This window comes from Pristiophorus japonicus, chromosome 12 (assembly GCF_044704955.1).
Source record: "Pristiophorus japonicus isolate sPriJap1 chromosome 12, sPriJap1.hap1, whole genome shotgun sequence".
Classification (NCBI taxonomy): Eukaryota; Metazoa; Chordata; class Chondrichthyes; family Pristiophoridae; genus Pristiophorus; species Pristiophorus japonicus.
Genome location: NC_091988.1, coordinates 187,511,177 through 187,536,283, shown reverse-complemented (window position 1 = coordinate 187,536,283; position 25,107 = coordinate 187,511,177). Strand labels below are relative to the sequence as shown.

At 46.9% G+C, this 25,107-nt stretch overlaps 1 protein-coding gene across 1 annotated transcript in view; it reads left to right on the top strand.

Annotated features, from left to right (window-relative positions):
• The window catches only part of LOC139276895 (N-terminal EF-hand calcium-binding protein 1-like), a 206,110-nt gene that overhangs the window by 167,334 nt on the left and 13,669 nt on the right, over positions 1–25,107 (top strand). Inside the window, exons 8-12 of the mRNA XM_070894891.1 lie at positions 8,072–8,193; positions 12,789–12,868; positions 15,720–15,773; positions 24,435–24,547; positions 24,874–24,951. Of these exons, the coding sequence (XP_070750992.1) occupies positions 8,072–8,193; positions 12,789–12,868; positions 15,720–15,773; positions 24,435–24,547; positions 24,874–24,951 (447 nt within the window). The remainder of the gene's footprint in view (positions 1–8,071; positions 8,194–12,788; positions 12,869–15,719; positions 15,774–24,434; positions 24,548–24,873; positions 24,952–25,107) is intronic.

Genomic DNA, 25,107 nt, shown 5'->3' with positions numbered 1-25,107 from the left:
TGAAAAGTACCCATTTACTCCTACTCTTTGCTTCTTGTCTGACAGCCAGTTCTCAATCCACGTCAGCACACTACCCCTAATCCCATGTGCTTTAACTTTGCACATTAATCTCTTGTGTGGGACCTTGTCGAAAGCCTTCTGAAAGTCCAAATATACCACATCAACTGGTTCTCCCTTGTCCACTTTACTGGAAACATCCTCAAAAAATTCCAGAAGGTTTGTCAAGCATGATTTCCCTTTCACAAATCCATGCTGACTTGGACTTATCATGTCACCATTTTCCAAATGCACTGCTATGACATCCTTAATAATTGATTCCATCATTTTACCCACTACTGAGGTCAGGCTGACCGGTCTATAATTCCCTGTTTTCTCTCTCCCTCCTTTTTTAAAAAGTGGGGTTACATTGGCTACCCTCCACTCCATAGGAACTGATCCAGAGTCAATGGAATGTTGGAAAATGACTGTCAATGCATCTGCTATTTCCAAGGCCACCTCCTTAAGTACTCTGGGATGCAGTCCATCAGGCCCTGGGGATTTATCGGCCTTCAATCCCATCAATTTCCCCAACACAATTTCCCGACTAATAAAGATTTCCCTCAGTTCCTCCTCCTTACTAGACCCTCTGACCCCTTTTATATCCGGAAGGTTGTTGGTGCCCTCCTTAGTGAATACCGAACCAAAGTACTTGTTCAATTGGTCTGCCATTTCTTTGTTCCCCGTTATGACTTCCCCTGATTCTGACTGCAGAGGACCTACATTTGTCTTTACTAACCTTTTTCTCTTTACATATCTATAGAAACTTTTGCAATCCGCCTTAATGTTCCCTGCAAGCTTCTTCTCGTACTCCATTTTCCCTGCCCTAATCAAACCCTTTGTCCTCCTCTGCTGAGTTCTAAATTTCTCCCAGTCCCCGGGTTCGCTGCTATTTCTGGCCAATTTGTATGCCACTTCATCATAAGGTAACCCCCTCATCTCCGGAATCAGCCTCGTGAATAGTTTTTGTACCCCCTCCAAAGCTAGTATATCCTTCCTTAAGTAAGGTGACCAAAACTGCACGCAGTACTCCAGGTGCGGCCTCACCAATACCCTGTACAGTTGCAGCAGGACCTCCCTGCTTTTGTACTCCATCCCTCTCGCAATGGAGGCCAACATTCCATTCACCTTCCTGATTACCTGCTGCACCTGAAAACTAACTTTTTGGGATTCATGCACAAGGACCCCCAGGTCCCTCTGCACCGCAGCATGTTGTAATTTCTCCCCATTCAAATAATATTCCCTTTTACTGTTTTTTTTCCCAAGGTGGATGACCTCACATTTTCCGACATTGTATTCCATCTGCCAAACCTTAGCCCATTCGCTTAACCTATCTAAATCTCTTTGCAGCCTTTCTGTGTCCTCTACACAACCTGCTTTCCCACTAATCTTAGTGTCATCTGCAAATTTTGTTACACTACACTCTGTCCCCTCTTCCAGGTCATCTATGTAAACAGTTGTGGTCCCAGCACCGATCCCTGCAGCACACCACTAACCACCGATTTCCAACCCGATAAGGACCCATTTATCCCGACTCTCTGCTTTATGTTCGCCAGCCAATTCTCTATCCATGCTAATACATTTCCTCTGACTCTGCGTACCTTTATCTTCTGCAGTAACCTTTTGTGTGGCACCTTATCGAATGCCTTTTGAAAATCTAAATACACCACATCCATCGGTACACCTCTATCCACTATGCTCGTTATATCCTCAAAGAATTCCAGTAAATTAGTTAAACATGATTTCCCCTTCATGAATCCATGCTGCGTCTGCTTGATTGTACTATTCCTATCTAGATGTCCCGCTATTTCTTCTTTAATGATAGTTTCAAGCATTTTCCCCACTACAGATGATAAACTAACCGGCCTATAGTTACCTGCCTTTTGTCTGCCCCCTTTTTTAAACAGAGGTGTTACATTAGCTGCTTTCCAATCCGCTGTTACCTCCCCAGAGTCCAGAGAATTTTGGTAGATTATAACGAATGCATCTGCTAGAACTTCCGCCATTTTCTGCATAAGGGATGGTTTTTTAGACCAATATGTCGAGGAACCAACTAGGGGGGAGGCCATCTTAGACTGGGTGTTGTGTAATGAGAGAGGATTAATTAGCAATCTCGTTGTGCGAGGCCCCTTGGGGAAGAGTGACTATAATATGGTGGAATTCTGCATTAGGATGGAGAATGAAACAGTTAATTCAGAGACCATGGTCCAGAACTTAAAGAAGGGTAACTTTGAAGGTATGAGGCGTGAATTGGCTAGGATAGATTGGCGAATGATACTGAAGGGGTTGACTGTGGATGGGCAATGGCAGACATTTAGAGACCGCATGGATGAACTACAACAATTGTACATTCCTGTCTGTCGTAAAAATAAAAAAGGGAAGGTGGCTCAACCGTGGCTATCAAGGGAAATCAGGGATAGCATTAAAGCCAAGGAAGTGGCATACAAATTGGCCAGAAATAGCAGAGAACCCGGGGACTGGGAGAAATTTAGAACTCAGCAGAGGAGGACAAAGTGTTTGATTAGGGCAGGGAAAATGGAATACGAGAAGAAGCTTGCAGGGAACATTAAGACGGATTGCAAAAGTTTCTATAGATATGTAAAGAGAAAAAGGTTAGTAAAGACAAACGTAGGTCCCCTGCAGTCAGAATCAGGGGAAGTCATAACGGGGAACAAAGAAATGGCGGATCAATTGAACAAGTACTTTGGTTCGGTATTCACTGAGGAGGACACAAACAACCTTCCGGATATAAAAGGGGTCGGAGGGTCTAGTAAGGAGGAGGAACTGAGGGAAATCCTTATTAGTCGGGAAATTGTGTTGGGGAAATTGATGGGATTGAAGGCCGATAAATCCCCAGGGCCTGATGGACTGCATCCCAGAGTACTTAAGGAGGTGGCCTTGGAAATAGTGGATGCATTGACAGTCATTTTCCAACATTCCATTGACTCTGGATCAGTTCCTATGGAGTGGAGGGTAGCCAATGTAACCCCACTTTTTAAAAAAGGAGGGAGAGAGAAAACAGGGAATTATAGACCGGTCAGCCTGACATCGGTAGTGGGTAAAATGATGGAATCAATTATTAAGGATGTCATAGCAGTGCATTTGGAAAGAGGTAATATGATAGGTCCAAGTCAGCATGGATTTGTGAAAGGGAAATCATGCTTGACAAATCTTCTGGAATTTTTTGAGGATGTTTCCAGTAAAGTGGACAAGGGAGAACCAGTTGATGTGGTATATTTGGACTTTCAGAAGGCTTTCGACAAGGTCCCACACAAGAGATTAATGTGCAAAGTTAAAGCACATGGGATTGGGGGTAGTGTGCTGACATGTATTGAGAACTGATTGTCAGACAGGAAGCAAAGAGTAGGAGTAAATGGGGACTTTTCAGAATGGCAGGCAGTGACTAGTGGGGTACCGCAAGGTTCTGTGCTGGGGCCCCAGCTGTTTACACTGTACATTAATGATTTAGACGAGGGGATTAAATGTAGTATCTCCAAATTTGCGGATGACACTAAGTTGGGTGGCAAGGAGGATTCTATGAGGCTGCAGAGCGACTTGGATAGGTTAGGTGAGTGGGCAAATGCATGGCAGATGAAGTATAATGTGGATAAATGTGAGGCTATCCACTTTGGTGGTTAAAAACAGAGAGACAGACTATTATCTGAATGGTGACAGATTAGGAAAAGGGCAGGTGCAAAGAGACCTGGGTGTCATGGTACATCAGTCATTGAAGGTTGGCATGCAGGTACAGCAGGCGGTTAAGAAAGCAAATGGCATGTTGGCCTTCATAGCGAGGGGATTTGAGTACAAGGGCAGGGCGGTGTTGCTACAATTGTACAGGGCCTTGGTGAGGCCACACCTGGAGTATTGTGTACAGTTTTGGTCTCCTAACCTGAGGAAGGACATTCTTGCTATTGAGGGAGTGCAGCGAAGGTTCACCAGACTGATTCCCGGGATGGCGGGACTGACCTATCAAGAAAGACTGGATCAACTGGGCTTGTATTCACTGGAGTTCAGAAGAATGAGAGGGGACCTCATAGAAACGTTTAAAATTCTGACGGGGTTAGACAGGTTAGATGCAGGAAGAATGTTCCCAATGTTGGGGAAGTCCAGAACCAGGGGACACAGTCTAAGGATAAGGGGGAAGTCATTTAGGACCGAGATGAGGAGGAATTTCTTCACCCAGAGAGTGGTGAACCTGTGGAATTCTCTACCACAGAAAGTTGTTGAGGCCAATTCACTAAATATATTCAAAAAGGAGTTAGATGAAGTCCTTACTACTAGGGGAATCAAGGGGTATGGTGAGAAAGCAGGAATGGGGTACTGAAATTGCATGTTCAGCCATGAACTCATTGAATGGCGGTGCAGGCTAGAAGGACCGAATGGCCTACTCCTGCACCTATTTTCTATGTTTCTATGTTTCTATCTCTTTTAATACCCTGGGATGCATTTTATCAGGACCAGGGGACTTGTCTACCTTGAGTCCCATTAGCCTGTCCAGCACTACCTCCCCAGTGATAGTGATTGTCTCAAGGTCCTCCCTTCCCACATTCCCGTGACCAGCAATTTTTGGCATGGTTTTTGTGTCTTCCACTGTGAAGACTGAAGCAAAATAATTGTTTAAGGTCTCAGCCATTTCCACATTTCCCATTATTAAATCCCCTTTCTCATCTTCTAAGGGACCAACATTTACTTTAGTCACTCTTTTCCGTTTTATATAGCTGTAAAAGCTTTTATTATCCGTTTTTATGTTTTGCGCAAGTTTACCTTTGTAATCTATCTTTCCTTTCTTTATTGCTTTCTTAGTCATTCTTTGCTGTCGTTTAAAATTTTCCCAATCTTCTATTTTCCCACTAACCTTGGCCACCTTATACGCATTGGTTTTTAATTTGATACTCTCCTTTATTTCCTTGGTTATCCATGGCTGGTTATCCCTTCTCTTACCACCCTTCTTTTTCACTGCAATATATTTTTGTTGAGTACTATGAAAGAGCTCCTTAAAAGTCCTCCACTGTTCCTCAATTGTGCCACCGTTTAGTCTGTGTTTCCAGTCTACTTTAGCCAATTCTGCACTCATCCCACTGTAGTCCCCTTTGTTTAAGCATAGTATGCTCGTTTGAGACACTACTTCCTCATCCTCAATCTGTATTACAAATTCAACCATACTGTGATCACTCATTCCGAGAGGATCTTTTACTAGGAGATCGTTTATTATTTCTGTCTCATTACACAGGACCAGATCTAAGATAGCTTGCTCCCTTGTAGGTTCTGTAACATACTGTTCTAAGAAACAATCCCGTATGCATTCTATGAATTCCTCCTCCAGGCTACCCCGTGCGATTTGATTTGACCAATCGATATGTAGGTTAAATTCCCCCATGATTACTGCCATTCCTTATTCACATGCCTCCATTATTCCCTTGATTATTGCCCTCCCCACCGTGAAGTTATTATTTGGGGGCCTATAAACTACACTCACCAGTGACTTTTTCCCCTTATTATCTCTAATCTCCACCCACAACGATTCAACATTTTGTTCATTAGAGCCAATATCGTCTCTCACAAGTGCCCTGATATCATCCTTTATTAACAGAGCTACCCCACCTCCTTTCCCTTCTTGTCTGTCTTTCCGAATCGTCAGATACCCCTGTATGTTTAATTCCCAGTCTTGGCCACCCTGCAACCACGTTTCTGTAATGGTCACCAAATCATACCCATTTGTAATGATTTGTGCCATCAACTCATTTACTTTGTTTCGAATGCTGCGTGAGTTTAGGTAGAGTGTTTTAATACTAGTTTTTAAACCATGATTTTTAGTTTTGACCCCTCCTGCAGCCCCTTTATATTCAGTGGCCCTTTTTGATTTTTGCCTTGGGTTTCTCTGCCCTCCACTTTTATTCATCTCCTTTCTGTCTTTTGCTTTTGTCTCCTTTTTGTTTCCCTCTGTCTCCCTGCATTGGTTCCCATCCCCCTGCCATATTAGTTTAACTTCTTCCCAAAAACACTAGCAAACACTCCCCCTTGGACATTGGTTCCAGTCCTGCCCAGGTGTGAATTAGAGGCACGAGTTTGATTGACATCGAGGATGCATTCAGCTGCTTTTTTTAATCAAAAAGACTTGCATTTCTATTGCACTTTTCATGACCCAAACGCTTTACTGCCAATTAAGTACTTTTTAAGTGTAGTAAATAGGAACCACGACAACCAGATTGCGCACAGCAAGGTCCCACAAACACCAATGTAATAATGACTGGATAATCTGTTTTTTGGTGCTGTTGATTGAAGGATAAATGTTGGCCAGGACACCGGGGATAACTCCCCTGCTCTTCTTCAAAATAGTTCCATGAGATCTTTTACGTCCAGCTGAGAGAGCAGACGGGGTTTAACGTCTCATCCGAAAGACAGCACTTCCGACAGTGCAACTCTCCCTCAGTACTGCACTGGAGTGTCAGCCTAGATTTTCTGCTCAAGTCTCTAGAATGGGACTTGAACTCACGACCTTCTGACTCAGAGGCGAGTGTGTGTTATTCACTGAGTCACAGTTGACACCTTATAAGGACAGCCAAATAAAGGTACGTCTGGGTGGAGAATTTCGCTATTAGCAGACAGTGGTTTCACTGCTGCAAAGTTGCTCCGTGCAGTTCAGTTCCATGCTCAGTGAGTTGGGATATCGGAAGTTTTTTTCTACGATCGGAGTCCTCCAGTGTCCGGCATCAACTGCAGCAGAGCCTCGTTCACATTGTTCTGCTCAGAGCAGAGAAGGTTCATAGTGGGGAACGGGTTCGAGCGGCTGAATGGCCTACTCCTGTTCCTAGGTTCCTATTTAATAGGGGTGGTCAAAATGACAAAGGAGTTTGATAGAGTAAATAAGGAGAAACTGTTTCCATAGCCAGGAGGGTCGGGTAACCAGGGGGCACAGATTTAAGGTGATTGGCAAACGAACCAGAGGGAGAGATGAGCAGAATTTTTTTTATGCAGCGAGTTGTTGTGATCTGGAACGCACTGCCTGAAAGGGCGGTGGAAGCAGATTCAATAGTGACTTTCAAAAGGGAATTGGGTGTATTTTTGAAAAGAAAACAAATTGCACCGCTATGCAGAAAGAGCAGGGAGAGTGGCACTAACTGGATAGCTCTTTGAAAAAGAGCCAGCACAGGCACAATGGGTCGATTGGCCTCTAGGTGTCAGCTCAGTGGGTAACACACTCGCCTCAGAGTTAGAAAGTTGTGGGTTCAAGTCCCTATCCAGGGACTTGAGCACATAAATCTAGGCTGACACTCCAGTGCCGTGCTGAGGGAGCGCTGCACTGTCGGAGGTGCCGTCTTTCAGATGAGACGTTAAACCGAGGCCCGGTCTGCCCTCTCAGATGGACGTAAAAGATCCCATGGCACTATTTCAAAGAAGAACAGGGGAACAGTCCCCAGTGTCCTGGACGATCATCATCATCATAGGCAGTCCCTTGGAATCGAGGAAGACTTGCTTCCACTCTTAGCATGAGTTCTCAGGTGGTTGAACAGTCCAGTACGAGAGCCACAGTCTCTGTCACAGGTGGGACAGATAGTCGTTGAGGGAAGGGGTGGGTGGGACTGGTTTGCGTCACGCTCCTTCCGCTGCCTGCGTTTGATTTCTGGGGCATGCTCTCGACGACGAGACTCGAGGTGCTCAGCGCCCTCCCGGGTGCACTTCCTCCACTTAGCGCAGTCTTTGGCCAGGGACTCCCAGGTGTCAGTGGGGATGTTGCACTTTATCAGGGAGGCCGGTATTTATGTCTCAATCAACATCACTAAAAAAACAGATTATCTGGTCATTATCACATTGCTGTTTGTGGGAGCTTGCTGTGCACAAATTGGCTGCCGCGTTTCCCACATTACAACAGTGACTACACTCCAAAAAGTACTTCATTGGCTGTGAAGTGCTTTGAGACACCCGGTGGTCGCTATATAAATGCAAGTCTTGCTTTTCTCTTTGAAAAAGAGCCAGAACGGACGCGATGGGACGATTGGCACAGTATGATTCTCTGTTGTGCTCACTTCAACAGACAGAAGCTGAAAACGCCGGAGATCCCGTTTGTCCACCGACCTGGGAAGCGATGTGGCCGCAGAGCTCTGAAGAATATCAGCCTGTCTCCCAGTGACCCTTACTCAGGGATCCTTCACTCAGGTAGTTGTTAGCTCGTCTATCCTTCCCGATTTAGAAGAAAGAATTAAATAAAACCCGGCAGCGGAAGTGCCACGATACTCTTGTCAGGTTCACCTTATAGATCGATGAATGTACAGAAGTCCCTGTAACACGTGCCAGCGTTTGCTTTACGCAGTCAGTAATAATGATTCAATGTGTTGCCGGCTGGTGTGGTGGGCGCTGACCAATGTTCACCCCTAAGGTGTACCAGCGCGCGGGGCCACGTCAGTCCCGAGGTCCCGCGCAGGCTGCTCACAAGCTGGAAGAGATACCGCGCGCTGATTCTCTGCCTTCAACCGTGGGCTGGACCATTTCCTGACTGGAGTGGGCTGGAGATTGAATCATAGAAGGCTGAGGAGCGACCTAGCTGAGGACTTTAAAATGATGAAAGGTTTTGATAGAGTGGACACAGAGAGAGTGTTTCCACTTGTGGGGAAGAGCAAAAACTAGAGACCATCAGTATAAGATAGTCACCAACAAATCCAACCGGGTATTGAGAAGAAGCCTCTTTGCCCAGAGAGTGGTGAGAATGTGGAACTCGTTACCACAGGGAGTGGTTGAGGCGAATAGTATGGATACATTTAAGGGGAGGCTAGACAAGCATATGAGGGAGAAGGGAATATGTGGATAGATTTAGCTGAAGAAAAACGGGAGGAGGTTCGAGTGGAGTATAAACGCCGGCATGGACTGGTTGTGCTGAATGTCCTGTTTCTGCGCTGTATATCCTGTGTAATCCTATGTGATATAGAAGGTAAAGGGTTTTACAGATAACACACGGTCCCTGTGATCTCCAGAACTGGCTTCCGTTGCTTGAGGGGGTCGGAGAGGAATTTTCCAGAGTTTTTCCCTTAATGACCCTGGTTTTTTTTTCCTGTTGTATTTGACCTCTCCATAGAGATGCGGAGGGGAGATGGGGGTTGGTGTCGGGGGCCGGTAGGATCTGTCCAGTCATGATATTCCAGAGTGGTGGAGTAGGTTTGATGGACCCGCTGGTCTTTTCCTGCCCGTCATTTTTGTACGTCCGCTTATAACTTGAGGAATGAACTTGCCGCTGCTTTAAACATCCATTCCCAGCTCCTTGCCCACAAATGTACGTTTATTTGGATGTGGGCGTCGCTGCCAAAGGCCGGCATTTATTTATTTATTTATTTTTTTTTGAAATTCGTAGCCAATCGTTCCAATTCTTTGTCAAATCACAAACGCCAGAGGTCACCTTGCACACGCCAAGGATCACTCTGCGCCAATGCTCTTAGCCAAAAGGCCTAGAGCCACTGCACCGTTCCTGGAAGTACTGCAATACCAGGTTCGTGCCATGGAGGTGGATGGGTCAGGTCCCCCACACACCTCCGTGGAGGTGGATGGGTCAAGCCACCCCACCCACCTCCTGTTTCCAAAAAAGCAAGCATATACCTTCCTGATCCAGGGAGAACCACCCGGAGGTCATGGTGGCTGGTCAGGTCAGTTACGCATGATCTTAGCCATTTTTTTTTTATTTTTTTAAATTCGTAGCCAATCGTTCCAATTCTTTGTCAAATCACAAATGCCAGAGGTCACCTTGCACATGCCAAGGATCACTCTGCGCCAATGCTCTTAGCCAAAAGGCCTAGAGCCACTGCACCGTTCCTGGAAGTACTGCAATACCAGGTTCGTGCCATGGAGGTGGATGGGTCAGGTCCCCCACACACCTCCGTGGAGGTGGATGGGTTTAGCCATTTATTGCCCATCCCTAATTGCCCTTGAGAAGGTGGTGGTGAGCCGCCGCCTTGAACCGCTGCAGTCCGTGTGGTGAAGGTGCTCCCACAGTGCGGTGAGAGAGGGAGTTGCAGGATTTTGACCCAGTGACGTTGAAGGCACAGCTGGTACATTTCCAAGTCGAGACTTGGAGACTTGGAGGTGACGGTGATCCCATGCTGAAGAAGGCTTGGCGAGTTGCTGCAGTGCACCCTGCTCCACTGCATGTTGGCCAATGAGAAGCATTCGTGGCACCAGTTGCAATATCTGCTGCAGTGGCGAGCCCTCTGCAGTGCTGGTTGTTAATTATTGGTTAAAGACACAGATTTAAACAATGATTTATATTGCAGCACCAGTTGGGGCTAGCAATGCCCCATCATTGCAGGCAACCTCGAGCCCTGCTCTGCAAGAAGCAACAATAAGACCAACTTGCATTTGCATAGCGCCTTTAACGTGGTAAAATATCCCAAGGCACTTCACAGCACCGTAATCAGACATAATTTGTCACCAAAAAATACTAAGTAAAGAAAGATGAAGTAAAACTGACTCTGGCTATATGGTCTGGTATTGCTTCAGGACAATCATGAGCGATAACGTTCAGACTTAATTAATTTTGCTCTTAATTTCAGAAGAATGTACAAATGGTTCAGTACAGCGTTAAATTCTGCGGCAGCTCTGTGAAACCACCGCCACCTGGTGGATTTGGTAGCACATTGCAACAAAAACAAATGAAATTTAATCCAGGACTGACTGACAGGTGGCGCTCGAGTTGTCTTAATCAAGCTCTTTTCTTGGAACTGAATAAGTAAACTGTAGGCACAAAATAAACATAGGTAAACTGCTGGAAAACATGCTTATAGGTTATCGGCAGGAATTATTGTGTAACATTCGAGAGGGTACAGATGAGATTTACGAGGATGTTGCCTGGACTAGCGAATTTTAGCTATGAGGAAAGATTGGATAGGCTGGGTTCGTTTTCTTTGGAACAGAGGCGGCTGAGGGGAGACTTGATTGAGGTGTATAAAATTATGAGGGACCTGGATAGAGTGGATAGGAAGGACCTATTTCCCTTAGCAGAGGGGTCAACAACCAGAGGGCATAGATTTAAAGTAATTGGTAGGAGGTTTAGAGGGGATTTGAGGGGAATTTTTTTCACCCAGACGGTGGTGGGGGTCTGGAACTCACTGCCTGAAAGGGTGGTGGAGACAGAAACCCTCACCACATTTAAAAAGTACTTGGAGATGCACCTGAAGTGCCGTGACCTGCAGGGCTATGGACCAAGAGCTGGAAAGTGGGATAGGCTGGATAGCTCTTGATCGGCTGGTGCGGACTCGATGGGCCGAAATGGCCACCTTCAGTGCTGTAAATTTCTATGATTCTACGATTATAAAAGGATTTATACAGATACTGATTGCTAAAAATAAGGATTAAAAGAGCAGAAAGTAAAAGAACAAAATTGGCGGGGATAATTTGCAACTTCATTGTCTGGGCTATAACCTCCTGAAGCTGGGAGCTTTGCCCCAACTCCAACCATAGCTGGTAGCGATGCCTTGACGACCAGTGAAGAATGTATCATTCAGTAATAATAATCAGCAATAAACTTGAACTCATCCAAAACTCCTATCCTAACGCGCACCAAGTCCCATTCACTCACCACCCCCGCCCTCGCTGACCTACATTGGCTCTCGGTCCGGCAACGCCTCGATTTTAAAATTCTCCTTCCCCCTGCTCCAATCCCTTCCCTATTTCTGCAAACCTCCGAGAACTCTTGAGTGCCTCTTGTCCATCCCACCATTGGCGGCCATGCTTTTAGCTGCCTGGGCCCTAAACTCTGGAATTCCCCCTCAAAACCTCTCTGCCTCGCGCTCCTCCTTTAAAACATTCCTTCAAACCTACGTCCACCTGTCCTAATATCTCCATATGGGGCTCGGTGTCAGACTTTGTCCGATTACGCCCCTGCGAAGCACCTTGGAGAGTTTTTACTACGCTAAAGATTCTATATAAATGCAAATTGTTGCTACACGAGGAAGGAAGGAAATGCATGTGTGCAAGGATGGGAGATTTAAGGGAGAGAGGTGGGAAAACTTTACCTTCTTATCTCAGACTCTGGTATAGTTTCCTGCTGCCTTTCATTATGTTGATTAAGATGTTGGTGGACTCTTGGCCTTTTGAATAACAAAGATGAGGACATGGATGTAGAGGAAGCAGTGAGGTCGGAAAACATTACCACCAACAACAATGACTTGCATTTATACAGCACCTTTAACATGGTAGAACGCCCCAAGATGCTTCACAGCAGCGTTATTAGACATAATTTGACACCGAGCCACATAAGGAGAAATTAGCGCTGGTGACCAAAAGCTTGGTCAAAGAGGTAGATTTTAAGGAGCGTCTTGAAGGAGGAAAGAGAGGTAGCGAGGTGGAGAGGTTTAGGGAGGGAGTTCCAGAGCTTGGGGCCTAGGCAGCAGAAGGCACGGCCACCAATGGTTGAGTGATTATAATCAGGAATGCTCAAGAGGGCAGAATTAGAGGAGCGCAGACATCATCCAAAAGCAGTGTCAGGTTCCACATCTACACTGACAGCACCCAGCTCTACCTCATCACCAATGTACCAAATATGAAGAAATGATGTAAAGTTCATTCAAAATAAATAATTAAGAAAATATCACATGGCAGTTCTTTTTATGGCAGAAAGAGGAAGATAATGCATTGATTGTTGCTGGCTGTATTGAGGGGGGAAACAGAGCTGCTATTTTACACGGACTTTACTCAGCTAGCATTATTTTTCATTTATGACCTGGCAGTAATCAGAATTATCTTCTGAGCAATTCCTTTCCTCATTCTAGGTGTCTGCGTTGAACCCGAGAGTCAGTGGACGACTCAGGTTAACAGACTGCAGCAGCTGATTGACCGGTTGGAGTGCAAGGTACAAGGCTGTCATTCGTAGCGTCTTACAAATCTAGGCTGACACTCCCAGTGCAGTGCTGAGGGAGGGTTGCACTGTCGGAGGTGCCGTCTTTGGATGAGACGTTAAACCGAGGCCCCCGTCTGCTCTCCCTCAGGTGGATGTAAACGCTCCCATGGCACTATTTCGAAGAAGGGCAGGGGAGTTGTCTCCCCGGGTGTTCAGGCCAACTTTATCCTTCAACCAACATCTCTTCAATTTTAAAAAAACCCAGATTATCTGCTCATTTATTTCATTGCTGTGTGTGGGACCTTGCTGACGTCAGGCTGTCCCAAGGCGCTTTTGCGGCCAATGAAGTACTTTTCGAAGCGCAGTCACTGTGGGCTAGGCAGAAGCCAACACAGCAAGCTCCCACAAACAGCGCTACGATAACGGCCAGATAATCGGGTTACATCCCTATTCCAGCTGGTAGCCATTTTCCAAACCGTTTTTATCCTCAGGACACGAGCACATGCCAGGTATCGAGGCTGCCCCCCCCCCCGTCAGAGGTCCCCCCAGGTGGCACGTGTGGGGCTGCCCAGGTGCCAGCTCCAAAGTTGCAGCCAGCAAGCGACTTATTCCCAGGAGCCAGCTGCTGTGACGGTAAAGGTCATCACATTCACAGGAATCTTTTGTGATTGGTAGAAGGCGACGTAACAAAAAGCTTTTTTATGCAGCGAGTGGTTAGGATCTGGAACGCACTGCATGCAAAGGTGGTGGAGGCAGACTCAATCGTGGCTTTCAAAAGGGAGTTGGATAAGTCCCTGAAGAAAAAAAATTTGGCAGGGCTACAGGGAATGGGCGGGGGAGTGGGACTAGTGGAGGTGCTCTTGCAGAGAGCCAGCACGGGCTCACCAGGCTGAATGGCCTCCTTCTGTGCTGTAACCATTCAATGATTCTATAAGGAGCAGCCAATCACCTCTCGTGGTACGGGCCCTCAGTTTGCAGCCAAGAGAAGCACTAGAGTAGGAGAAAAAAGGACTTGTTTAGTCATCGAGGGGAAATACAGTGTGAAGAAAGAATCGATTGGCTTAAGGCCACTTTTCAGATCTTTGTATCAAAGGACAATGAGCATTTTTGTTTTGTGTTCTGTTATTCTGATTATAGTGATGCAGGAAACAGCGCACTTATTTAAGGCTGACTCATCAATGAGATGATTCAGACTTACATTGTAATGTTTTTCCAACGAGGTCTGATATGTGATTGAGGGGTGATCCAATTGAATCGGTTAAAATAATAAGAGTAAACGATAGGGTAGATAAACTGAATTTCCCTCTTCTGGGGGAAATCCAGGACTTAGGGGCGGATTTTCCGGACTTTTGTGCTTTGCTTTTTGCCTCAGAGGGACGGCAATGGCGACGGTGAGGTCTTCTGGGCGGGCGGTCAGCCTCCAACGTCCCGCGGCGGTTTTCGGGACCGGTTTTGCGGCGGTGCAGAGTTGCGCCGGTGTGCAACGCCTCTGGTTGCGATACCGGCTCGCTTTTTGAGTACCGCCTGACCCGTTCGCCCTGCAGCGCGCCCTGCTGGGACCGCCTGTAATACGGGCAGTCGAACCTATACCGGCTGCAGAGAGCTAAGTAATGTAAGTGTGATTGTTTATTCATTTAATTTATTTTGCGATTTATGTTGTGGTGTAGGCTCTGTATTGGGAATGTTTTTGTGGGGTTTTTTTCAGGTTTTTTTTTTCTCGCCAGGCCTCTCTCGGAGCGCTCGGAGGCCAACTCTTTAGCTGGGGATTTTCGCATGCCCAGCCGGCCTAGCGCCCTAACAGAGATGTACATCGCTTCCCTTAGCGCTCCGCCCCACACTCAGGGCCCAGCTGCCCAATTTTGCCGACTGAGGCGCAAACTGTTCCCGGGCGCAAACTTTACCGCCCCTTCGCCATTACCGCCTGGAAATTAGCAAAATTGAAAATCCAGCCCTTTAATCTTAAAATTAGAGCTAGTGAAATCAGGAAGCAGTTTTTCCACACAAACGGTAGTGGAAATCTGGAACTCTGTCCCCCAAAAGTCTATGGACGCTGGGTCATCTGAATCTTTCAAAACTCAGATCGATATAACTTTGTTAGGCAAGGGTATCACAGGGATATGGAGCTAAGGCGGGTAAATGGGGTTGAGTTACAGATCAGCCTTGATCTGATTGAATGGCAGAGCAGGCTCGATGGGCTGAATGGCCTCCTCCTGTTCCTATGTTATAGGGTGGGTGTAGGATTATGCGGACAGTAGCATAGTGGTTATGTTACTAGACCAGTAACCCAGAGGACTGGCCAAATGATCTGGAGACATGCGTTCAAATCCCACCATGGTGGCTAGGGAATTTAAATTTAATTAAATAAATCTGGAATTAAAAGCTAGCATCAGTAATGTTGACCATGAAACTACAGGATTGTCGTAAAAACCCATCTGGTTCACTAACGGCCTTTCAGGAAGGAAATCTGCCATCCTTACCTGGTCTGGCCTATATGTGACTCCAGACCCACAGCAATGTGGTTGACTCTTAACTGCCCTCTGAAATGGCCCAGCGAGCCAATGAGTTCTCAAGGGCAATTAAGAATGGGCAATAAATGCTGGCCTTGCCAGCGATGCCCACATCCAGTGAATCAATAAAAAAAACAATTTGGAGGTGGGGGAGAGGGAGTTATGACAAAGGTAGACTGTTAAACAGATGAGAGCAGTTCATCAATAAGTTGAGTTCTCATGTCCCATTTGATGCTGGTCAGTAAAAGTGGAAAACATTCCGTTCACTAGCGCAGACTTCCCTCACGATGGTGAGCATAACATTTCATTGTATCTACTTAACTAACTAACTAACAAATTTGTTCTGTTTACTGTAGACCCCAAGGCTGGAGCCCTTAAAGGAAGAAGTCATCGAGGGAGCAAATAAATCTGTAAGTTGTGGAGTGAAGCTTGGCTCCTGGTAGATTGGTTTGTGGACTCAGTGGTACCCCACGACTGAGAATATATCAGCATGTAACGACAGGGCGAATCTGTACTGGGACAAAGCTGCGGAACATGCAATCTGTTTGCTTACAGGGACGGCTATACGTGGAGTTCATAGAATCAAAGAAATTTACAGCAAGGAAGGAGGTCATTTCATCCCATCGTGTCCATGCCGGCCGACCAAGAGCTATCCAGCCTAATCCCACTTTCCCGCTCTTGGTTCATAGCCTTATAGGTTACGGCACTTTAAGTGCACGTCCAAGTATTTTTTAAATGTGCTGAGGGTTTCTGCCTCTACCACCCTTTCAGGCAGTGAGTTCCAGACCCCTACCACCCTCTGGTTGAAGACATTTCCCCTCATATCTCCTCTAAACCTCCTCCCAATTACTTTAAATCTATGCCCCCTGTTTGTTGACCCATCTGCCAAGGGAAACAGGTCCTTCCCATCCACTCTATCCAGGCCCCTCATAATTTTATACACCTCAATAAGGTCTCCCCTCGGCCTCCTCTGTTCCAAAGAAAACAGACCCACCATCTCCAACCCGACACCATCCTGATTTGGAAGCATATCGCCGTTCCTTTATCGTCGCTGGGTCAAAATCCTTGAACTCGCTCCCTAACAGCACTGTGGGAGTACCTTCACCACACGGACTGCAGCGGTTCAAGAAGGCGGCTCCCCACCATCTTCTCAAGGGTAATTAGGGATGGGCAATGGTGGGTGGGGTGGCTTGACCCATCCACCTCCACGGAGGTGTGTGGGGGACCTGACCCATCCACCTCCATGGCACGAACCTGGTATTGCAGTACTTCCAGGAACGGTGCAGTGGCTCTAGGCCTTTTGGCTAAGAGCATTGGCGCAGAGTGATCCTTGGCGTGTGCAAGGTGACCTCTGGCGTTTGTGATTTGACAAAGAATTGGAACGATTGGCTACGAATTTCAAAAAAAAAAATAAATAAATGCTGGCCTTGCCAGCGACGCCCACATCCCTTGAATGAATTTTTTTTTAAACTTTCCTCATAGCCAAAATTCTCCAGTCCAGACAACATTCCACAGCATGGTAGACATGAATGCAACGGTTCTGAAGACCGAAGACTCCCATGTAGACGCCCACGCAGGGTCCGTGCTTAGCAGACTCAGTTCACACAGCATGAATCTAGAACAGATATTCCTTTGTAGCTACTCCTGTCACAGTTGCTTGCCAATCATTAGCCAATTGGGCACCCAGGAAAGCACAGGGCCTGTTCTGGGACAGCTTGTTGATGAAAACGTGAATTGAAAGGGATCCTTCGCTCTGGCTCACACTCCAACTATCCTACAGCATCCATCATCATCATCACAGGCAGTCCCTCGAAATCGAGGCAGTCTTGCTTCCACTCTAAAAGTGAGTTATCAGGTACAATCCAATACGGGAATTACAGTCTCTGTCACAGGTAGGACAGACAGTCAGTGAATGAAAGGGAGGGTGGGTGGGGAGCCTGGTTTGCCGCACGCTCCTTCCGCTGCCTGCGCTTGTTTTCTGCATGCTCTCGGTGATGAGGCTCGAGGTGCTCAGCGCCCTCCCAGATGCTCTTCCTCCACTTAGGGTGGTCTTTGGCCAGGGACTCCCAGGTGTCGATGGGGATGTTGCACTTTTATCAAGGAGGCTTTGAGGGTATCCTTGAAACCTTTCCTCTGCCCACCTGTGTAGGAGATCCGAGTAAAGCGCTTGCTTTGGAAGTCTTGCGTCGGGCATGTGAACGATGTGGCCCGCCCAATGGAGCTGGTCGATTGTGGTCAGTGCTTCGATGCTGGGGTTGTTGACCTGAGCAAGAACACTGACGTTGGTGCGTCTGTCCTCCCAGTGGATTTGCAGGATCTTGCGGAGACATCGTTGGTGGCATTTCTCCAGTGATTTGAGGTGTCTGCTGTATACGGTCCACGTCTCTGAGACATACAGGAGGGTGGGTAGTCCTGCAGACCATAAGCTTGGTGCCAGAATTGAGGGCCTGGTCTTCGAACACTCTCTTCCTCAGGCGACCAAAGGCTGCGCTGGCGCACTGGAGAAGGCCCTCGTCGTCGATGTCAGCCCTTGCTGATAGTAGGCTCCAGAGGTATGGAAAGTGGTCCATGTTCAAGGCCGCGCCGTGGATTTTGATGACCGGGGGGCAGTGTTGTGTGGCAGGGCACTAAGTTGGGTGGCAGTGTGAGCTGCGAGGAGGATGCTATGAGGCTGCAGAATGACTTGGATAGGTTAGGTGAGTGGGCAAATGCATGGCAGATGAAGTATAATGTGGATAAATGTGAGGTTATCCATTTTGGTGGTAAAAACAGAGAGACAGACTATTATCTGAATGGTGACAGATTAGGAAAAGGGGAGGTGCAACGAGACCTGGGTGTCATGGTACATCAGTCATTGAAGGTTGGCATGCAGGTACAGCAGGCGGTTAAGAAAGAAAATGGCATGTTGGCCTTCATAGCGAGGGGATTTGAGTTCAGGGGCAGGGAGGTGTTGCTACAGTTGTACAGGACCTTGGTGAGGCCACACCTGGAGTATTGTGTACAGTTTTGGTCTCCTAACTTGAGGAAGGACATTCTTGCTATTGAGGGAGTGCAGCGAAGGTTCACCAGACTGATTCCCGGGATGGCGGGACTGACATATCAAGAAAGACTGGATCAACTGGGCTTGTATTCACTGGAGTTCAGAAGAATGAGAGGGAATTTCATAGAAACGTTTAAAATTCTGACTGGTTTAGACAGGTTAGATGCAGGAAGAATGTTCCCGATGTTGGGGAAGTCCAGAACCACGGTCACAGTCTAAGGATAAGGGGTAAGCTATTTAGGACCGAGATGAGGAGAAACGTCTTCACCCAGAGAGTGGTGAACCTGTGGAATTCTCTACCGCAGAAAGTTGTTGAGGCCAATTCACTAAATATATTCAAAAAGGAGTTAGATGAAGTCCTTACTACTAGGGGGATCAGGGGGGGGGTATGGCGAGAAAGCAGGAATGGGGTACAGAAGTTGCATGTTCAGCCATGAACTCATTGAACGACGGTGCAGGCTCGAAGGGCCGAATGGCCTACTCCTGCACCTATTTTCTATGTTTCTATGTTTCTATGTAAATCTCTTTGCAAAGTTCCATGAAGGTACAATCTTACATGAGTCAGCCAAACATAAACCGCAGCACGGTAGACATGATTTACGCATGGCTGACTCAAGTGAAATTGTATCTTCACGGAACTTTGCAAGGAGATTTACAAGAATATTGAGGGGATTTACAAGAATGTTGCCTGGACTGGAGAATTTTGGCAATGAGGAAAGATTTGTTTTTATTTGTTCAAGGGATGTGGGCGTTGCTGGCTCTGTCACACAGTACTGCCCCCCCGATCATCAAAAGCAAACAGCACCCAGTATAACACAAACAGTTGAAGAAGGGGAATGTTTCGGGAATGATGGGCACCATTGCCCTAAGAGGCACCTACTGTATTGTATGTCGTGGATGTGTCACAGGCAGCAATGCCGCACAGTCGAAACCTGCTCCAGCTGAATGGCCCGGAATTTGCGGTCAGTGGTGAAGCAGAGGCACTTGCCACTGGCACCGAAGAAAGCTGCCCACGGAGATCTCGCGACTTCTGCGGCGAGACATTTGCCTTTTTCGGCAGCACACGTGGTTTCAGCGTAATATAATGGGGGTCCCTGAGTGCGAGCTGCTGTGACGTCAACAAGCTATCTAAGCGGCCAATCGCATCGCAGAATTCTCACAGACAGCGAACCAGGAAGTGAAGAAGCTGCTTTTATCCCGACTTTTAAAAAAATGTTAGAGAGAGCAAAACAAAGATTAGGGCTCTCACACGAGCAAACGTTGGACCTGAAATAAAGAAAAAAAAATTTTTTTTTAAATATCTAAAATAAATTAAACTTTCTTAAAAATTGTAATTTTTATCATAATGGAGAAATTTGACAAAATTAAAGTTAATTTTTGTTTCGCAGTCAATACGCTGTTAAAACCCCAGTTACACCTAATCCAAAAAGGTCTAACTTTTAATGGGGTATTTAACAGCGATAGTGCCGCGGAAACGCCCATGTTTTTGTCAGTTTCACTGATTTTGCTGATTACTATGATTGCCAGCTATGGGAGGGAGGCGAGGGGAACAGGGAAGGGGGCAGGTGGGGGGCACAGTGTCGGAGCAGTGAATGACTGACCGCAACTTCAGGATTTCTGCGTTTAGATACGCATGTGCTAAATCCCGAAGTTGCGGTCAGTGTCATAGGGGTAATAACAGCGAACGCTGTTCATTCACCGTCAATACCCACCCCGAACTCCGGGCCCATAACTCCCAATGCAAGAGTCAGAAGTGGGTCAGATTCAGAGGGGAGATGCTCAATAGATCACATGAACTGGACAGAAGGTGTTTGCAGTGGGGGCGGGGTGGGGGCATGTGGGCTAGCTGGGCTAGGAGTTTCTGATGGGCATGATTTGATGCTGTTCGAAAGGAGGTACGAATTTTTTTCGACTGTGAGGTGTGCCTACAACATCGTAGCTGCATTTCACAACAGGGTTTCCTGAGGATGTTGTGCTGCAGTCCGATGCAGGATTCTGAAAAGATTAAGAGCCGGGTGTGTATGAAATGCTTATTAGCTCCACTAGTATTTATTCACAGCAGTGCTAGTCAAACCTCCAGTGCTGTTGCACATGGGAAGTCAAAAAGACTTCAAATTATGGGAACGGATAATTGGACCGGGTTACATAGACCAAGTGGAGTCACCATTTTAATCAGGGAAATTGCGGCCAAAATGTGCTTGAAATTGCGCTGGTCAGGTTATGCCTCAACTGTCTAATAAAATTCATAATCACAAATGTAAAATCTTCCCTGAACCACTGTTACTGGGCAGCGTAACAAAACATAATCGTTTCGCTTATTTTCTTTCCATTAAAAAGTACTCCTTGATGTGTTTAAGAGTGGTAACCTGATCCAGTTTTACTAATACGGCTGAAAATGGGTTTATCAGCAAAAAAAAAAGCCGTTTTTATAAAAGGGTCTTGTGCTCCACCTGTGAGTAAGCCGATTTAAAATCACCGAAAAAGCCTTTAGAAAACTGTACTGAAACTTTTAATAGTTTCATTGGTGTGGACGAGTCAGTGTCTTAGTAAATGGCGACAGTTTTGCTAACCTCGACCGGTCTGTGGCGGGCAATGGTGATGGCAGGTCCCCTGGGTGCAGTGCCGCAAACCTTTCAATGATCTCAGTAGATCACGAAATGTCAGTACAAAGCCACGCTCATCCTCATCCTGCTGTGCCTCTCATCACATCCCCATCACTCTGCCTTTCCCGGCCTCTGAAATGACTTTCCGTTGATGGGGCTTGTTAAACCCGCCCAGTGCGTTTCCCGGCCAATTAGAGGAAGCGGGTCTGGTGACGTCATTTGATGACACGTCATCAGCCGGTTTCCTTAAAGGGACCATGGCCAACTTTAGTTTGACAGTTGTGCTGTCAGTGTTCTACAGCATTGAGGTGCTGAAAGAACGGCACAGAGGTGCATGGCTGCACCCAGGCTCTCCTTTGACTGCCTCCATATGCTTATGGAGGCAGTCAGAGCATGCAGGGAGGTCCTCTTCACTTCCCATGGGTGGAAGAGTCCTCCCCAGGAGATCAACACAGCCTTGCAGAGGAGGGAAGCTTTCAATGAATCTCAATAGATCTTGAAACGTCAGCACAAAGCCACACTCAACCTCATCCTGCTGTGCCTCTCATCACATCCCCATCACTCTGCTTTCCCTACCTTACTCCTGCATATCCTTACTCACACCAACTTACCTTGTACCTCCACCCATCCCTCTCTATCTATATTATCACATCCCATCTCATTAGCCACCCTTCACACTTGCCCTCATCCTAATGCAATCATACTGACTAACAACACGCAATACGCAATGTGAGGGGGAAAGGTCAGAGGCAGGAACTTCCTACACCGAGAATTGGGAGCTATTCAGTTGTTTTTTAGTATGTTTTAACTTAGAACATTTGATGACTATTTGAAGCAGAGGAAGCAGAAGGCTTTGAGATTAGTTTTGGAGTGCCCTAGCAAAGAGCTTGCACTAACATGATAGACCGAATAGTCTCCTCCCGTGCTGCAATCTGCTACAGTTCTACATCACCGTGGAACGATACCGTTCTTACGAAAGAGGAATTGCGTGGGAAGAATGATCCAATCAAATGTAGTAGAATAAATGTACTTATTAAGAGTTGCAGGGTGTTACAGGAAGTGTTACTCAGTTGTGTTAACATGAACCATGTACTGTACGCAAGACATGCAATACATTCTATAGATAGACATGTTTAAACAGCTTCTGATCCTGCAAGAAACAGGTCCAACTCATTAATACTGAACTTACTGCTGAGAAAATCCTTCTGCTTCCTCCAGCCTCCACTGATGCCACCTTGTGCAGCCTCCTTCCTTCCTTAGCCTCTTGTGATGTTGCCCGACTCTTTCCCTTGCACCCTGCTCTATGTCCTGTCTTTCCCCAATCATAACTCTCTATGTTCTCCTCTTTGGCTACCCTCCCTCCCCACTGTGATATATTCTTTATGACATCACAAACACACACACATACACAAGATGGCTCTGCAGGAACTTGTCACGTGACCTTGTCACATGATCCTTTTATTAGCCTGGGTTATTTATCTGTTTTTTTGCCTCTCACAGGAGATCACACAGTTTGGGGTGGGGTGGAGTGTATACGGTGTGATACGCAAGGTATCGCAATTGTGTGGGACAGGCTGGGTAGACCAGATGGTCTTTATCTGTCTATCATTGTTCGTATTATATCAGTAGTTGCATTACCACAGTAGGCCACTAGATGGAGCAGTAGTCCACTAGGAGGACCTCTATATTACACTCACTCCTCATCATAACCCTGTCTATCTTTTATTCTCCGGACTTAACACCAGTTATTTGCTTCCCCAGCCCCTGCACCACCCCCCCACCAACATATCCCACCCCCCCCCCACCAACATATCCCACCTCCCCCCACCAACATATCCCACCCCACCCCCCACCAACATATCCCACCCCCCCCACCAACATATCCCACCCCCCCACCAACATATCCCACCCCACCCCCCACCAACATATCCCACCCCCCCCACCAACATATCCCACCACCCCCCCTCCCACCAACATATCCCTTGTTCCTGTCTTCTCCTATCTCCCCCTTGAACTAAACTCTTGCCTGCACTCCTTTTCTTTGCTTTTTCATCAGCTTGCACTCCATCCTCTCCGTCACCCTCCCCCATCTCCATTCTCTGTGTCCAGTCTAGTCTAGTCCGTTTCAGATATTGCCTGGACTGCGTGGCCTCTCTCAGGTGGGACAATGGAATAGACTGTGGATCCCTTCACATCCATTCAATGATCAGCTCAAGCCAACAAAAAGGGAAACAGATATTCATTTTCACCTCCCTCATCTCTCTCCCCGCCCCCCCCCCAGCCCCCCAGAGGATTTTCCTGTTCCTGAGTCTTGGTGTGTTCATTGGCCTTGGGCAAGGCACATGGAGGAACATCAGACAGGGAGGAGCCAGTCTGATCTTCTGTTCGTTCATTTGAAAGAATGAAACATTAGCCAGGCTCCCTGCCTTATGGGGAAACGTGATCTTACCCCCTCTCCTGATTTTCCTCTATTCACTGCACGCGGGCAACCCAATACCCCGGAACAGAAAGATCTGCCCCCCCATCCACAAATGTTGGCATCTCAACCAGCCCACCAAAAAAAAACAGAGCTTAACCAAGCTGATTTGTACACAGTAGGTTTAATAGCACTGTCATTTTATCACAACAACAACTTGTATTTATTTAGCGCCTTTAACATCGTGAAACGTCCCACGGTGCTTCACAGGAGTGTTATGAGTTAAAAAATTTTGAGACCCAGCTGCATAAGTAGAAATTAGGTTAGGTGACCAAAAGCTTGGTCAAAGAGGTAGGTTTTAAGGAGCGTCTTAAAGGAGGAAAGTGAGGTTGAGAGGTGGAGAGGTTTAGGCAGGGAATTCCAGAGCTTGGGGGCCAGGCAGCAGAAAGCACGGCCACCGATGGCTGAGCGATTATAATCAGGGATGCTCAAGAGGGCAGAATTAGAGGAGTGCAGACATCTCAGGAGGGTTGTGGGGCTGGAGGAGATTACAGAGAGAGGGAGGGGCGAGACCATGCTTAACCGGAAGCCAATGTAGGTCAGCGAGCACAGGGGTGATGGGTGAGTGGGACTTGGTGCGAGTTAGGACATGGGGCAGCCGAGTTTTGATCACCTCTAGTTTAAGTAGGGTAGAATGTGGGAGGCCAGCCAGGAGTGCATTGGAATAGTCAAGTCTAGAGGTAACAAAGGCATGGATGAGGGTTTCAGCGGCGGATGAGCTGAGGCAAGGGTGGAGACGGGCAATGTTACAGAGGTGGAAATAGGCGATCTTAGTTAAGCTGTGGATATGTGGTCGAAAGCTCATTTCAGGGTCAAATATGACACCAAGGTTGCAAACGATCTGGTTCAGCTTCAGACAGGAGTTGGGGCGAGGGACGGAGTCAGTGGCTCAGGAACGGAGTTTGTGGCGGGGACTAAACTAAAGACCTTCCCTTTCCTGTCCCCCACACAGCACATTCTGGTGGTGCAGCGACAGATGTCAGTGTTGGAGGAGGAGATGGACGAGTTCCGCCAGGCTTTAAAACGATATGTGGAGTCTGCGGCCAGTCAGAGTGGCAGCTTGCAGTAAGTTGGAGTATACGCTGTTCTAAGGCCTTGCCAGTGAAGCCTACATCCCGTGAATGAATAAAAGTCACGAACAGTTGGGTTGAACGGTCTGTTCCTGTGCTGTACATTCTATGTAAACCTGTGCAGTCTCCCAATTTTGCCCAAACTGAAATCAACAAACACAGCATAAGTTCATTCATTGAACTTATGGCCCTTTGGTACAAAAGAAGGTACCTGTACCTACAAATGCATTGGGTGGTTTTTAATGAAGAGATAATTTTGTTTTGTGAAGCGCATTTCTACCATGTCCTAGTTTCATATTTAATGCATTCTTCCTTATCCAGCATCTCGGTTCAGAAGCTGGGGAATGAGACCTGCTTCATAGTGTATGAATTCTGGCAGGACAGCACTTCATGGAGGAGGTAGGGATCGTGTTTGGTTATTGCTAATAGAATTCAAATTTCCTTCCGGGTTGTCTAGATTGCACTGCTACTGGGGGATAGATAGACTCTAGATAATTATCAGCGTCGAAGTCCAATATCTGACTAAAGTAAAAGGAGGCCAAACATCCCACACAC